Source organism: Danio rerio, chromosome 7, assembly GCF_052040795.2.
Source record: "Danio rerio strain M-AB ecotype USA chromosome 7, GRCz13ab, whole genome shotgun sequence".
NCBI classification, from domain to species: Eukaryota; Metazoa; Chordata; class Actinopteri; order Cypriniformes; family Danionidae; genus Danio; species Danio rerio.
Window position 1 is genome coordinate 13,690,447 of NC_141027.1, and position 17,054 is coordinate 13,707,500.

The window sequence follows — 17,054 nt, forward strand, 5'->3', positions numbered from 1 at the left end:
AGAGTTGCAGACGCGATCATGAGGCTGTTTTTGCACTGAGTTTGAAATCATCAATCAGAGAAAAGGAGAAACTGCATTACTTCGATCGTTTTAATATAGCATATTATAATGATATACAAAAATTATAGTATAATATTAAGAATTCATTTTAATCTCGCTGCAGCCCACCGGTTGAGAATCCCTAATTTTAGTGACTTTGAACCTGGCGTTGTTGATATTCACACACAACCCTTTCTAGGGTTTACAGAAAATAGTCAGAAAAAGAGAAAATCTCCAGTGAGGGGCAGTTCTGTGGGTGCAAATGCCTTATTGATGTCAGAGGAGAATGGCCAGACTGGTTCCAGCTGATAGAAAGGCAACAGCAACTCAAATAACCACTCGTTACAACCGAGGTCTGCAGAAGAGCATCTCTGAACACACAACATGTCCAAGCTTGAGGCAGATGAGCTACAGCAGCAGAAGACCACACCGGGTGCCACTCCTGTCAGCTAAGAACAGGAAACTGAGGCTACAATTCACACAGGCTCACCAAAATTGGATAATAGAAGCCTGATGTGTCTCGATTTCTGCAACATGAAAGCATGGATCCATCCTGTCATGCATCAACCGTTTAGGCTGGCGGTGGTGTAATAGTGTGGGGGATATTTTCTTGCCACACTTTGGGCCCATTACTAACAATTGAGCATGGTGTCAACACCACAGCCTACCTGAGTATTGTTTGCTGACCATGTCCATCCCTTTATGACCACAGTGTAACCATCTTCTGATGGCTACTTCCAGCAGGATAACGCACCATGTCAAAGCGTGAATCATCTCAAACTGGTTTCTTGAACACGTCAATGAGTTCACTGTACTAAAATGGCCTCCACAGTCACCAGAACTCAATCCAATAGAGGACATTTAGGATGTGGTGGAACGGGAGATTCGCATCATGGATGTGCAGCCGACAAATCTGCAGCAACTGCATGATGCTATCATACAATATGGAGCAAAATCTCTAAGGAATATTTCCAGTACCTTGTTGAATCTCTGCCACGAAGGATTAAAGCAGTTCTGAAGGCAAAAGGGGGTCCAACTCGGTACTTGTAAGGTGTACCTTATAGAGTGGCCGGTGAGTGTATGATTGTGGGTAAATGATGCCAAAAAATGTAAGAAATTATTATTGTAGATACAGTGCAATGAAATGTTGGAATAATAAATGGGTTGAAACTAATTACTTATTGAATAGGGGGAGCAGGGTGTAGTTAAAATTAACTGACTAAATAAAATATTTATACAAATGCCTAATGAAATATTTTAATAATTTGACTTTAGTCTCATTGACTAGATTTAAATGAATTGGCAAAAACAAAAGATATTTAAATATGTGATAGAGGAAAACTGAATAGGATATAAAACGTATTTATAATCGTTCTAATAATTAACTAAATATGTTCAGTTAGAAATATTACTGTATTTGAATATGGAATTGTTCCATATAAAGCAGTCAAGAGGGGAATATTGTTAATCAATGTAACAATTTTAAAATAACCAATTAATATTTTATAAAATGTAAATTGTAATTTATTCCTGTGATGTAAAGGAAATCCTTTAGTGTCACATGATCCTACATAGGTCATTGTAATATGCTGATTTGTATTTTAGTTTTTTTAATAATTAAAACTGAAAAGTGGTGTTTTTTATTATTATTTTGTTAATATCTGTGACATGTCTTATGTTGCGGAGTTATATTTTTGCAATAGTATACATTGTATGGGTCAAAATTATTGCTTTTTTATGCCAGAAATCACTAAAATATTGTGCAAAGATCATTTTAATGAAGACATTTATGTAAGATATCTACTGTAAATATATCAAAACTCAATTTTTGAGTAATGGGAATTGTTAAGCTAATCTACAGCTCTTTAAACAGTGATTTTTCACAGTATTCTTATTTTTTTACCCTCAGATTTCAAGTTGTTTTTTATATCAAATTAGATGCTCAGCTTATAGGTAATGTCTATCTCAATTTTTTACAAAGTAAATAGATTGAGCCTTACGGTTTTGTGGGTCATAAATACTCGCCCTTTACTGAAATGTTTATGAGTTTCATTTATCTGTGAAGTACAAAAGAAGAAGATAGCAAAGAAAAGAAGAGATTTCTTTCTTCTGTCGTACACAAAATAAGATATTTTGAAGAAAGCTAAACCTTTAACCTCATATTGTTTTCGACTCAGTGGTTTACAGCCATTTGAGAGAGAGAGAGTAAATCAATAGTATTAAATATGCATTTTAGACATAATAGAGGTAAACATAAATAATAAAGATAAATGAACATAATAGAGGTGAACTCTTTAAGAACGTTTAGGGGATTTTAATTTGAAATGGCAGGAGCTTTATTTTTAAGGCACCTCTAAACTTCCCAACAACTTTGTTTAATGATGTTCTCCAAACAAACCTCTCAATAGCGCTCTTAAACGTTAAACTGAAGTTTATTTCAGCTTAAAAAATGTAATATTTTCAATAAATCAGTTATATGAGCACTCCACCACCTTCATTCACTGAAGGTTTAGATGGCTCTGGTCATCCAGGATATTTTGTGGAAAGCTTTAAATACTGTTTAAAATAACTTGAAGTAAGAAAAAAAAATATTTTATTTTATATTGATATAATGATATATTTTATATTTAATATATCTTTTGAAGAAGATGAAAACCTGCATTTACAGCCATAAAAGAAAAACAAATACTATAGAAGTCAGTGATTGTAGGTTGTTAGCTTACTTTAAAATAGCTTATTTTGTTTTCAACAGATGAAAGTCAACTAAATATGTTTTTTCAAATGTTTAAAATGTTTAAATAAATGCTAAATAAATGTTTTGCAGTTTTTTACCCCGCCCCTTTAAGAAGATTCAGGGGCTTTTACTTTGAAGCGATGCGGGCTTTATTTTGAAGGCGTCCTTCACAGTTTCCTGTTTAACGATGTTCTCCGAACGAACTTCACAACAGCGCTCTTGAGCACAAAATTTATGTTGATTTCGGCTTAAAATAATGGATAATTCTCATCAGTTCGGTTATATGAGGGCTCCGCCACCTACATTCTCTGATGCCGCGGGTTTAGATGGCGCTGTTTATCCAGGACCACCGCCTCATCATCCTCCACCGCAAGCGGGATACTCGTGGGACACTTATCAACACCCTCCACCGGCAGCACAGCACCACTGGCCCCAGTTTCCACAATTCGACCCCAGCAGACCACCACCAGGGACGTTTGAACCTCCTCAAAACCATGAAAACCCACCTTCGTCCTGGACGCAGAACCAATGGAGTAACGTTAACGTTAATATAGACTCTCCAAATCAACCACAATATCCAAATTCAACCCCTCCCTCATATCAACCTCACAGCAGACCGGATAATTCAGCTTATATATACACTCCAAAACAGCAGAATTACACATTTACTAACAGATATTCCAACGAGCCCCAAAACATCCAGAATAAAAGTCCCTTAATAACCGCGTCAGATGAAGAAGCAAAGCAGAGACTGCGAGACGAGCAGTGGATTCAACGTTTCTTGCGGACTAGAATCAATTATAATAAACACAATAAAACAAAACAAATTAAATACAAACCGTCCATCTCTGAGTTTAAAGAGAAGCTGTACGGGACTGTTCAAATGCTGGCGGACTTAAATCTGTTCTGTCGGAGGCTGAAGGATAACCTGGAGAATGAAGATGTTTGGACGGAGACACTTTTAAAAGCGACAGAAATGAAGAATAACCTACAGAAGAGACTGAAGGATCTGAAGGAGCCCGACTGTATCAGCAGCGTCCAGAGAAAATTACAACAGGTTAGGTTTATGATGATCATAGCACATTTTCTTGTTGCGATTTAATTGCTCGTGCTTTTATCGTGTAACACGGTATTATCGCGGTATTAGCACTGCAAAAACGCTACTTTTACATGTATAATAGGGTATATGTGGAGCTAGTGTTTCTTCAAATACTGATAAACTTCTGGCTGAACGTTTAATGTGGTGTTTTTTTTTTCATTTTATACGGTTCCTTTTACAGCATGGATGTTGTAATGTAATACAATACGTTTCTTGTACAATCTGAGACCCACTTTATATCGGATATCACACAGTGGTGATCGCTGATTTTTAAAGAAAACAGACCTTAAACGTACCAACTTTGCAGTTGCATAGAGATATATCCAGCTGCAGGCCCGCAGAACCACACGTTTGAGGCACACACAATCTAGGACAGTGGTTCTCAAACTGTGGTACGTGTACCCCTAGTGGTACGCGGGTTTCCTTCTAGTGGTACACGGAGGAATGAAATATGTCATGTACATGCAACATATAATTCAAAATGTATTAAAAATTATGTATATAATATGCCATATATTATATATAGGCTATATTTCTAAGGTAATCTGCCAGGTTTTTTAACTGTGCAGAGTTGTAGCTGCTTTACTAGTCCAACTACGCCACGGTATTTCAATGCTGCTCATTTTGGTGGTACTTGGAGAGACAATGTTTTTCTAAGGTGGTACTTGATAGAAAAAAGTTTGAGAACCACTGATCTAGGACACACAATCTAGGCAAACCATAAATGGTAACTAACTCTTTAGCATTATCGCCACCTATTGAATTTCACAAATATGGTTTCCCATTTCAGTGTATTTTATTATTATATCGTTACGATCATTTTAAAGTCTCTGCAGTTTCTGAACTTAAATTATGTCAATAAAAATAATTGGTTAAAGACACTTATGATTTTATTCATGTGTCCATATACACAAAGAAAACATAATAGACCGTCTAATTGTTGGATTAAGTGTAATAAACTAATTCAAGCTCTTAATATTATCATACTTCGTTAAAATCACGTTGTTGTAAAATATAAAAAAGCAAACAATAATGTCACTTTAAAATAAATTAGCCTACTATAGTTAACCATTTAAACAATATAGTTATAAACTGATTATCTTAACTGATTATAATGATAAGTTTATATATAAACTACTATCTTTTACTAAACTGTCACTGTTAAAGCTGTTATATATATATATATATATATATATATATATATATATATATATATGTATGTATGTATGTGTGTGTGTGTGTGTGTGTGTGTGTGTGTGTGTGTGTGTCTGTGTGTGTGTGTGTGTGTGTGTGTGTGTGTGTACACTTATGATTTTTTTTATTAATAGTTAATATTTTATTAATAGTTTTATTAAGAGTATTAAATGTGGGAAATCATTAATTAAAAGGTTATTACAAAATTAAGCTAATAAACACCGCTTGAGTAAAATATTAATATAGTGTTATACATTTGTTACATGTAAAAATATTTTTATTACATATATTTATTATTGCCTATCTTAACTTGCTATTATTTCCTTCATCATAAATTAATCCATTATATAAATTAAACCTGTCCAAATGAGATCATTCAGCAAGGCCAGCAAACGTGTATCTGCCAAATTATTGTCAGGTAATAAAGATTGATCAGCTATAATGACTGATTAAAAACTGTTCACTCTATTATATTGAATGGCGATCGGAAACAATGCTCCCCATTCGCCGTCTCAATCGCAATATTTGTGTAATAAAGTAAAGTAAGCACTATTGTTTATTGTGTACAATATTTATTAATCAAATATATCGATGACGATGTCCAAAAAGACGTTATAACTTTAACATCCGTCATAACCATATATGGTTTGCCTAGATTGTGTGTCCTAGATTGTGTGTGCCTAAAACGTGTGTGGTTCTGCGGGTCTGCAGCTGGATATTATTGGTTGCATACAGTTCACTGGAAGCCCTTAACCCAGCTTACTGACAAATTAAAAGTCCTTCAGCATACTTTGGCATATACCCTATAGCCAAATCAAACTGCAAAAGGATGAGAAGTATAAGATTTTATAATAGTGTCAGTTTCTTGTTGCGATTAACTTGCTTTTTATAATGGTATTGATCATCACTTCAAAATAACTTTAACAGGAGTAATAGTCAAAAATACTTTGTGTAGTGCTTTATTGTGTGTGTGTGTGTGTGTGTGTGTGTGTGTGTGTGTGTGTGTGTGTATATATATATATATATATATATATATATATATAGGTTTAGAATAAATAAAAGCTTCAAACAAATTCAACTGTGAACGTATGATGAAGTACAGGGCGTAACATTTTACAATAGTCTCTTTTCCTTGTTGCGACTAATTTCTTATACTTTTGTCACGGTATACAGTATTATTGCGTTATTGATCAACGCTGTAAAAACGTTTATTTAACAGCTATAATAGCCATATTCAACTGCAAAAGTATGAGGAGTATAAGTAACACTTTACAATTGTGTCATTTTCTTGTTGTGATTAATTGCTCACGGTATACGGTATTATCGTGGTGGTGACACAATGCTTCAAAAAGTTACTTTAACAGGCGTAATAGCCGAACAAAATACTTTGTTTATTGCTTTATTGTTTGTTTAGGAGATATAAATTCTTTAAACAAATTTAACTGCGAATGTGTGATGAAGTACAGTACGTAACATTTTACAATAGTCTTGTTTTCTTGTTGCAATTAATTGCTGGTGCTTTTGTTACAGTACGCAGCATTATCTCTGTATTGATGAATGCTGCAAAGACATTACTTGAACATTTGTAATAGCCAAAAAATAGCTTTAAACCAATTCAGCTGCATAAGTATGATTAAGTAAAATAAGTAACATTTAGTCTCGTTTTCTTGTTGCGATTAATTGCTCATTTTTTATCGCAGGATTGATCAAAGCTGTAAAAACTTTTTTTAACAGATATATTAGCAAAAAAATACTTTGTGTATTGCTTTATTGCGTTTATACAGGTTTAGAATAAATAAAAAGCACAACGAGTTTAAGTAACATTTCACAATAGTAGTTTTCTTGTTACGGTACACAGTATTATCGCAGTATTGAACTCTGCAAAAATGCTACTTTAACAGAGCCAAAAAATACTTTGCGTCCTGCTTTATTGTATACATATTTAGAACAAATAAATGCTTTTAAACAAATTCATCTTTGAACATATGATTTACATTTATTCATTTAGCTGACGCTTTTATCCAAAGCGATTTACAAATTAAGACAAGGAAGCAATTTACACAACTATATGAGCAACAATGAATAAGTGCTGTAAGCAAGTTTCAGGTATGTAAAGTGTAAGAAGCAAAACATTATTATTATTATTATTTATTATTTATATATTTATTTTTTGAGAACAGTTAGCAGTGGAACCAGAGAGGCAATTGCAGATTAGGAAGTGTAGTGGAGACCAGAGGTGTGGACTCGAGTCATGTGACTTGGACTCGAGTCAGACTCGAGTCATGAATTTGATGACTTCAGACTCGACTTGACAAAATATGAAAAGACTTGCAACTCGACTTGGACTTGAACATAAATGACTCGGACTTTCACTTGGACTTGCGCCTATTGACTTGTAAAGACTTGCTACTTTCTATAAAAAGCCCAAAGATAAAAAGTATGTTGACACAGAACGCTCTATCTCTGTGTGTGTGAGTGTGTGACAGAGAGCATGCACGCAAACTTTCGACCACTAGCGCTTTGTGGCGCACTTCCGTGTTTTTGCACCAGCGGGAAATTTGAAGATGCCATTTTCATTCTGACTCGGAGAGTAAAATAAACACATCCGCGATCTGCTCCTTTTGTTTTATTCAGCGGATTTACAACATCTGTCAAAGGTAAGAGACTTTACTACTAGCAATGTGTTACTGTTGTGCAAAAGCATTGTTTTACTGTTGTGCATAAGTCAATGAACTTCAGTTTTTTAACCAAATTTACCCTCTCCTCATTTATTTCACATAATTATGAATGAACATGGCTGTAATTTATGTTTTTGCACTTGGTCGTTTGTGTCAATGCGCATATGTTTTATTTTTGTGTTTTGCCCATCCTCTGACAGTATTTTCTAACTATTTAATTAGTAGTAATAATAATTACATGACATAATAACTAGATATATATAATTTATTTTTAAAGCTCTTAAAACTGTGAAAAAAGTGTTTTGTTATTTTTTGGTAACATTTTGCAATAAGGTTTCTTTAGTTAATCTATGTACTAACATGAACTAATAATGAACTATACTTTTAAACCTTTATTAATTATAGTTTAACATTTACTATTGCATTATTACAATTTAAAGGTATGCTTGTTAACATTAATGTTAATGCACTGTGGTTTAACAAAGGTTAACCAATAATTTTATTTCCATTAATTAATGAATACTGTAATGATTTGTAACTGTACTTCACTGCATTGTTTGTTCACATTAGTACATAGATAAACTTAATTAATTAATACAACCTTATTGTAAAGTGTTACCTTTTTTATATTTTGGATTGATGCTATTAATTTTATTTAGTATTTAAAACCTTAAAAGTATTTGTATTATTGTTGATGTTATGCCTCTTAGCAATATTTTAGTCCTCTACATGGTTTTTAATTAAATTTTTATTGTGAGATTGTAATGTAATGCATCTATATTGTTGAATTTCTGTATTTCCCCCTCTATATTTAAGGCTTATCTACTATTTTTAAGGTACTTAAAACCAACCATCTAATAAAAAATACAATTGACAATCACATTTCGTTTCATGAGTGTCTTTGTTCCTGTTTTGTAGGACTCTTATTTTAACAGATTTCATTGGAAAACACTTGACTGATCATTCAATTAAAGTTTTACCTTTATTATTCCATCACTCAATGAGATCATTTAATTGTGAGTTGAATTACTCCATTTGTAATTGTTTTTAAATAAACTAAAAATGAAGAATTGTTTTTTTCAGTTTGTTGAATTTGAACTCTACATATTAAAAGATATTTAAAACCACTATGAATGTATTTAAACTAATATTTAAATTTATATAACTGTTTCACTGTGGGTATTTCTATTTTAATTTATTTAGCACATTTATTGCCTATTCAAACATGAAAACAAGTTTTAGATAATTTGTGGCTCTAATAAATTGTTAAACATTACAATATCCCTGCAGAAAAATCCAGCTTAAACCAGCCTAGGCTGGTAAGCTGGCTTTAGCTGGTCGACCAGGCTGGTTTTAGAGGGGTTTTGGTCAGTTCTAGGCTGGTTTCCAGCCATTTCCAGCCTGGTCTTAGCTGATCAGGCTGGAAACTGACCAGCAAAATCCAGCTAAAACCAGCTTGACCAGCCTGGTTTAAGCTGGACATAGCTGGTTTTGGCTGGGCTCCCAGCCTGGCTAGGCTGGTCAAGCTGGTTTTAGCTGGTCATCTCCCAGCCTGACCAGCTAAGACTAGGCTAAAAAATGGCTGGAAACCAGCCTGGAAATGGCCAAAACCCCTCTAAAACCAGCCTGGTCGACCAGCTAAAACCAGCCTAGGCTGGTTCAAGCTGTTTTTTTCAGTAGGGATTTTTGACAAAATGGTCTAAAATGATAGTTTACAAGTGCCTAAGTGGGATTTGAACCCCGTTCTTTATGAAAAGAAAGAAAAATCTGATTACTGAAATCTTTGACTTACTTTCACCAGTGGGCAGGTACTTCAATCTGATTGGCTGGTCTCTCGTGCACGTATTCAGTCTCACTGCGTTTGCTTGAGTTTTGTCCACACTGGCGCCTCAAACCTTTCCTGCTTTTGCTCTCCAGAGATCCTCCTGGTAAATTGATTATTCCAGAATGTTGATATGGTTTATCAATGTTGATAATGGTTTCCTTATTTTTATCACAGTTACATTTCTGCTTGCGTTAGTTATATTTTTGTTTAAATGTTTTTTTATTTGATTAGTATGGTACACCTTTCGGGTGATTAATAAATGTTTGTAAAACAAAATGCATTCTTTACATCCAACATCTATTCTCTGTGTCTTTAAGTGTTTGTAACTGGAAATATCTCATCATAAAACATACAGCCAAAATGTTATGGTTTATTAGATTAAAAATTTAATATGTAAGTCTATTTTAGTATTTTGGTTATTGTTAATAAATAGTGCCTCAATATAAATCATATCAAAAAGCACGAAAGGAAGAGGAAACACAAGACTCAAATTCTGTATATAATCTCTGAGAGCACGCAGGAAAATGTGTGCGTGAGCAGTGCATATTTAAGAGCGAGAAAATGTGCGCGTGAGCAGCGTATATTTGAGAGCTCGCAAGCAGTTTTGTCCACAGAGGAAATCGGTGCACGAGCGTCACACAAGGTAGAGAGCAAAGTTCTTCATTGTTATGTGAAGAAAACAACGTTAATTTTTGTATAAAGTAGCCTACTTCATTGAGAATATGTGCCACAATTTTACATTGCTGCTAGACAGATTTGCATCTTCATCTCTTCAGCACACACGAGATTCAATTGACAAAATACCAAGTTCACTCAATTTTACTTTGCAGCATACAGGAGTTGTTGGTCTACTGCTGCCTCATTGAGGTTGTTTATGTAGTTTTAGTTAATCACAAGTTGATCACAGAAGACATAACATAGCACAACTAAACTTAATGAACTAGACAGCAGTAGACCTGCAATTTCTGTGTGATGTGAGGCAAAATGGACTCTATTGTAGTGGAACTCGTTCTTGTGCAATGTGCTGTGTAGACAAGATGCAGCACTGTTTAGCACTTTTTCAGAAAATTACATTTGTGTTTTTATATATCTGAGCAATGTTCTTTCATAAAAAAAGGTTTGTTTAATAAATACAGATCTTACAACCATACATAATCTGTTTACAGTTCATTTTTCTGTTAAAAAGACTCGAAAAGACTCGAAAATCAAACAATAGGACTTTGGACTTGACTTGAGACTTGTTGCCTTTGACTTGGGACTTGACTCGGGACTTGCCTGTCTTGACTCGGGACTTGAGGGCAATGAATTGAGACTTACTTGTGACTTGCCAAACAATGACTTGGTCCCACCTCTGGTGGAGACTAAATAGTTGAGTTTTTAGTCGTTTCTTGAAGACAGCGAGTGACTCTGCCGTTCTGATGCAGTTAGGGAGTTCATTCCACCAACTGGGCAGATTGAGCGCGAGAGTTCGGGAAAGCGTTTTCTTTCCTCTTTGGGATGGAACCACGAGGCCACGTTCATTCACAGAATGCAAGTTTCTGGAGGGCACATAGATCTGCAGAAGCGAGAGCAGATAAAAAGGAGCGAAGCCAGAAGTCGCTTTGTAAGCAAACATCAGAGCTTTGAATTTGATGCAAGCAGCAACTGGCAGCCAGTGCAAATGGATGAGTAGCGGAGTGACATGTGCTCTTTTAGGTTCATTAAAGACCACTCGTGCTGCTGCGTTCTGGAGCAGCTGAAGAGGCTTGATAGGGTTAGCTGGAAGCCCTGCTAGTAGAGAGTTGCAGTAATCCAGTCTGGAGAGAACAAGAGCTTGAACAAGGAGTTGAGCTGCATGTTCAGATGTTGTAGAGTGCGAATTTGCAAGATCGAGCAGTTCTAGAAATGTGGTCATCATAAAGTAAAATATGTAACATTTTACTATAGTCACAATAATAATGACACGGGGTTGCTTGATTTCCAAAAGTCAAATAAATTTGATTAAACTATTAGAATTACCATATTTTATCCATAACCAACAGAAGATAAAAATTTTAGTTTTTTTTTTAATAGTAAAAAAACAATAACCTGCAAATGAAAAGCCATCAGCCTTTAAATATTTTTTTCCTGGGATTGGTGTGGTTACGTTAGATTAACAACACAGCAATAGCATGAGAATAGATTTGCGGTATTGCGTCCACCAGTCACTTTAGTTCAGGTTAATATGAAATTAAACACATTATTAATTGACTATAAAAATGATGTGGCTGTTAGACTGTTGCACTTTTTTGTATTGTCAATATGCTCGTGTTTATATAGGTCTATTGTTATATGACCACCTCTGAGAAATTAGGGGGTTTCGAGTCACTGGCATTGGTATTTTAGGGGTCGTAGGTTAAAAAGTTTGTGAACCTCTGCTCTGCACTAGTAAATGGATTAAAATCAACAGTGAGAAATAACCATATGATGTTAAAGTCAATTTAAAAAAAAATGCTAAAGAATTTTATTAGTAATTGTTAACTTTTAATGCTTTAATTAGGGATTAACTAATAAATTAACATCACACAAGATTAATACATGCTTTTGTAGCTGTCATTACATTGACTTTAGTCAAATTAAATGATGTTAAGAAATGAAACCTTACTGTACAGAGTTAACAAACAAAATGCATATAATATACATAATTTTCAGTTCCTGTCATCATGGCAAAGATAAAATAAATCAGTTATTAGAAATGAGTTATTTAACTATCATGTTTAGAAATGTGCTAAAACAAATCTTCTCTCCGTTAGACAGAAATTGGGGGGAAAATATGAAGGGAAGCTAATAATTCAGACTTCAACACTATATCACAGCAAAGCAAAATATTTCAATGTCAGATTTTTCCAATATTATGCAGCCCTACCCACAATATTAATATCATGAATGATATATTGAATATCAGCGTATCTCTTCTGCAGGTCAACAAGAAAAGAGCGCGGATGAGGAGGAGGAAGATGGAGCAGATGGAGGAGAAGCAGGAGCAAGAGGCCAGACGTGCCGAACGAGAAGCGGAGATCGATAAATGGCAGATGAAACGCTTTCAAGAAGTGGAGGAGAAGAACAGAGTGAGCAAAGCTTATTAGTTTCTTTCCAGCAGGGGGCGTGACATGTTCTGTTTTGCCATCAATGTTTTTTTTTAACTGTAATCCATGGACCTTTTCACATTTCCGAGTTTCTTAGAAGTGGAAGTCGTCGTAGTTTGGTAAACTTAGAGCACAGTGAATTTGAAAGTACAACTAATAATGTTTTTACAGTCCCATTTGCTGAAATAGTAAAAGAAAAACTCCATGATGGTGCTATCAAGACTTTCAGAAAAAGGACCAATAATGTGTGAGACTGATAATGGCAGCCAGAAGAGAGAATAACATAAGATTTACTGTCCTGCTTCATTGACACTGAATAAGAAACAAAATGCAGTAATGCAAAGGTGATATAATACATACATAAATGCATATAAATATGCATACATTTGTTTAAAAAAAAATCTAAATATAAAAAACTTTCAAGAATTTAAGATGTTGATGATGGTTAAACACGTCATAACCTGCTCCTAATTTTAGCTCTTAAGTGGCTATTTAAAATACTTTGTATGTCTGTAACAAAATATAAAACATTCAGTGTCATCCTGCAACGTTTTGCAGCATATGAAAAGTCCCAAACCCTATTTTTAACTGTCCAAAATGGGAAAAAATATTTTACTCTCTGATAGTCAAAGCAAGTAAAAAAATTATATATTATATATGCATTAAAAAAACAGTCAGGAAAAAGTGTTTTATATAAATTCGGACCAAGAGTCCACATATATGGACATAATTTTTCTCTAAAAGTACATCATATGAAAAGATGATATTTAGATTTTCATTCTAATTTGGTTCCAATACGCCCAAATAGCAAAGAGAAATAAAAAAATGCATGTAAAATAACACCTTGGTCCTTAAGAGGTTATCAGTCTTGTAAAAGGGGTCCATTATATTTTCATATCCCCAAAATCTGCTTCTTAAAGGGACAGTTCATCCAAAAAAGTTATCCTCAACTTGTTTCAAACCTTTTTGAGTTTCCTCTATTGAAAGGCAAATAAGATATTTTAAAGACGGCTGAAAAGCAGCAGCCATTGACTTCTACTGTTTTTTTGGTTTTTACTATTGATGTCAATGGCTGCTTTTTTAGGCAATACAGAATATATTGTTTTGTGTTCAACTGAAGATGAAATTCAATAAAGGTTATAATTACATGAGTGTGAGTATATGGTGAGGATTTTTGGGGGTGGTGGTGGGGGGATCCCTCTAATATGTGCTATATTATTTTGTGTTAATTATCATAAAATCATCATAAATTAATGATTTTTTTAAAAATTGTTATTATTATAGATTTTTTTTATTATATTGAAAAGGATTAGCTGCTACAGTGGTCCAAAAATTAGTGCACCCAAATTTATGTAAAAAAATAAAGAGGAAACAAAAAATATATAAAATATTTAGTGTAATTGTATTTATTTTTGCGATGAACTTAAATGCATTACCTTTCTATTTGTAAAGATGTTCTGTGATTAACACATTTTAATAAATGTATCTGTAATAAATAGATTCGTTTTGTTCAAATGCACCAAAATATGTGACCTATATTTTCTGAGAAATGGATCAAATAATATTCATTTTCAAAATAGGGTGTACTCATTTATGCTGAGCGCTCTATGGTTTTTCATTCAGGAGAAAGAGTTGAAACTGGCTGCTGATGCAGTTCTCTCTGAGGTCAGAAAAAAGCAATCTGATGCCAAGAGAATGCTGGACATCCTCAAATCTCTAGAAAAACTCCGAAAACTCCGGAAAGAGGCTGCGGCAAGAAAAGGTAAAACGCATCACGTTCTTCTTGTGTTTATCCAGTATGCCTGTTCCGTAGGAGTTTGTTGCTTGTGGATTTTAAAGGCCACATAACATAATAACATGTACGGTTTAAGTCTTAAAGTGTGCAATTAAGCCCTACAAGTTAATCCAATGGAGAAAAAGACCATTGTTTTCATTCATACATTCATTTTTCTTCGGCTTAGTCCCTTTATTCATCAGGGGTCACCACAGCAGAATGAACCGCCAACTTATCCTGCATATGTTTTACACACAGTACTGCAACCCAGTACTGGGAAGCACCCACACACACTCATTCACACAAATACACTACTGACAATTTAGTCTATTCAATTCCCCTATAGCGCATGTCTTTGGATTGTCGGGGAAACCGGAGCACCCGGAGGAAACACGGGCAGAACATCCACACAGATATGTCAATTGACCCAGCTGGGACTTGAACCAGTGACCTTCCTGCTGTGAGGCAATTGTGCTACTCACTGCGCCACTGTGCTGCCCATTTCGTAGTTTATAAAACATCATTTAGAAGAAGCTACAAACAGCCAGCAATAATAATAACAATAATAATTATAATCATATTTTTAATTCATAATTATTTAGCTAAATTAAAAAATGCGCAAATGATGTATGAACAAGTACCTCTAAGAACCTTCTGAATATAGATACGAATAAAATTGTAAAGTTTGGTGTGTGTAAGTGCTGCATAGTGTGAGATTTCTGAGACATTTAATGAGAAACCAACTTTTAAAAACATGTTATTGAAATATTCTTATAAAGTGCACAAGTACATTTAGGATATTGTTTGTATTAGACTATAAAAAAAGCTTAACATTAAGGAGAAGTGGATAAACAACTGTGTCTTGCCGGCATTCTCACCCAAATTACCTTCAAATAATTTTATTTGCCAGGTTTGTTTCCGGGGAAAGAGAGTGACGACAGGTTTGAGGGCCACCTGGAGCGTTTGAGGAGCCTGATCCGCAAGCGAACAGCCGTGTACGACACTGAGGAAAAGGCTCTGAGAGTCATGCTGGAGGGAGAGCAGGAGGAGGAGCGCAAACGAGACCAAGACAGACGACTCAAGAGAGAGAGAGACAAACTCCTCCAGAAGAAGAAAGAGCTCCACGCCATGCTGTTCGGAGGTCTTTTTACTTATGCGTTTAAATTTAAGTTTTTTAATTGTTATTATTATTATTATTATTATTATTATTTTAAGGGTTTTTAAGCACAACAAAGCAAACAAACAACATTGTCTCACACTATACACATTTTAGAGGCAAATATAATGTCATCAGTGGGTTCAGCTGTTGGAAATACAAAAATAGGAATGTACACAGTACACGGTCATCAAAAAGTCCACATTTTAATTTCCATCTTTATTTCTATAGCGTGTATTTAATGTAGATTGTGTCAAAGCAGCTTAACATAGAAGTTCTAGTAAATTGAAGCTGCTTTAGTCTTGTTTTTAGTGTTGTTTATGGTTAGTTTAGTTCAGTTCAGTGTAATTTAAATTTCATTGCTCTAAACCTAAATACTGAAGAACAAATCCATCAATCCTGGATTTAGACTGAGCACATTTCAGGGGTCCGTTCTTCGTACCTCGCTTAAATGATCTAAGATGATTTGGCAGATCCTGGATCTTCTAATCTTGATAACTGATCTCTCGCTAATTGGGTTCTCCAAACAAGTTCGCGAATCAGATTAGAATATCTGGATGAACTGATCTGAGATCGCTGCGTTTGTTGTTAAGGACAGATCTATCGATCCTAGAAATCATGATCAGCAATGCAACGATTGGCTGACGGCACAGCAGCGTAATGACATCATCTGATTAATATTCAATTATCCATGTGAGCAAAATTACATCAAATTAGCAGTAAACGGCTTGTTAAATATGACACGCAGTAACTTCACATTTGTTGTGAGCTGCAGGCTTTACACTTTCATTTGTCAAGACAAGAGTATTCATCATGTATTTCAATGCAAATCAATGTATTTAGTTCTTCATTTAGAAAAGATTTTCTTTATTATAGTAACCGTTTTTTAATCGGTGTAAAGAATAACTGGTTGTTTCCAAAAGCATTTTGATATTGGTAAAGGCGTCTGCAACTTTTGTGAAGCATCAAATCACTATTAACTATCAAAACATGTTTATGACTTCATAAAAGTATTATTGCTTTTAAAAAAAGTCACATATTGTGCATTTCTATTATACACAATTTGTACTAAAGCGATCTAAAAAGTTCATATCAATAAGTTTTCTCTTTGCACCACCAGGTGGCAGTCTTTGTACTTTCATTTTGAGGGTGCAGATTGCATACGTTTTATTAATATGTATAACTTTATTTATTTTATTAATGACTATAACTTTTATATATATAGTTAAAAAATATTTACTATTTTCCCAATTGTATATAACTACTACTGTAAGAAAATATCAGAATTCGGAACATACTTTCTGTATTATCTTTGCTTGAACTGAGCCGATCTAATCCTGTTTATATGATTTGAACCTGCTCCCGATCAGGTTTGACCTAGCAGATCCGTTGCCATGACAACAACTCTCGGATCAGCTTTGAAGAACGAAGCGATCCTGGATCGTGTCAAA

At 34.4% G+C, this 17,054-nt stretch overlaps 1 protein-coding gene across 1 annotated transcript in view; it reads left to right on the forward strand.

Annotated features, from left to right (window-relative positions):
- Nucleotides 1-2,957: 2,957 nt before the first annotated feature.
- pdcd7 (programmed cell death 7) overlaps nt 2,958-17,054 on the forward strand; it is a 19,464-nt gene continuing 5,367 nt past the window's right edge. The window contains 4 exon segments of the mRNA NM_001003415.1: nt 2,958-3,830; nt 12,509-12,655; nt 14,297-14,435; nt 15,358-15,588. Of these exon segments, the coding sequence (NP_001003415.1) occupies nt 3,030-3,830; nt 12,509-12,655; nt 14,297-14,435; nt 15,358-15,588 (1,318 nt within the window). The 5' untranslated portion in view covers nt 2,958-3,029.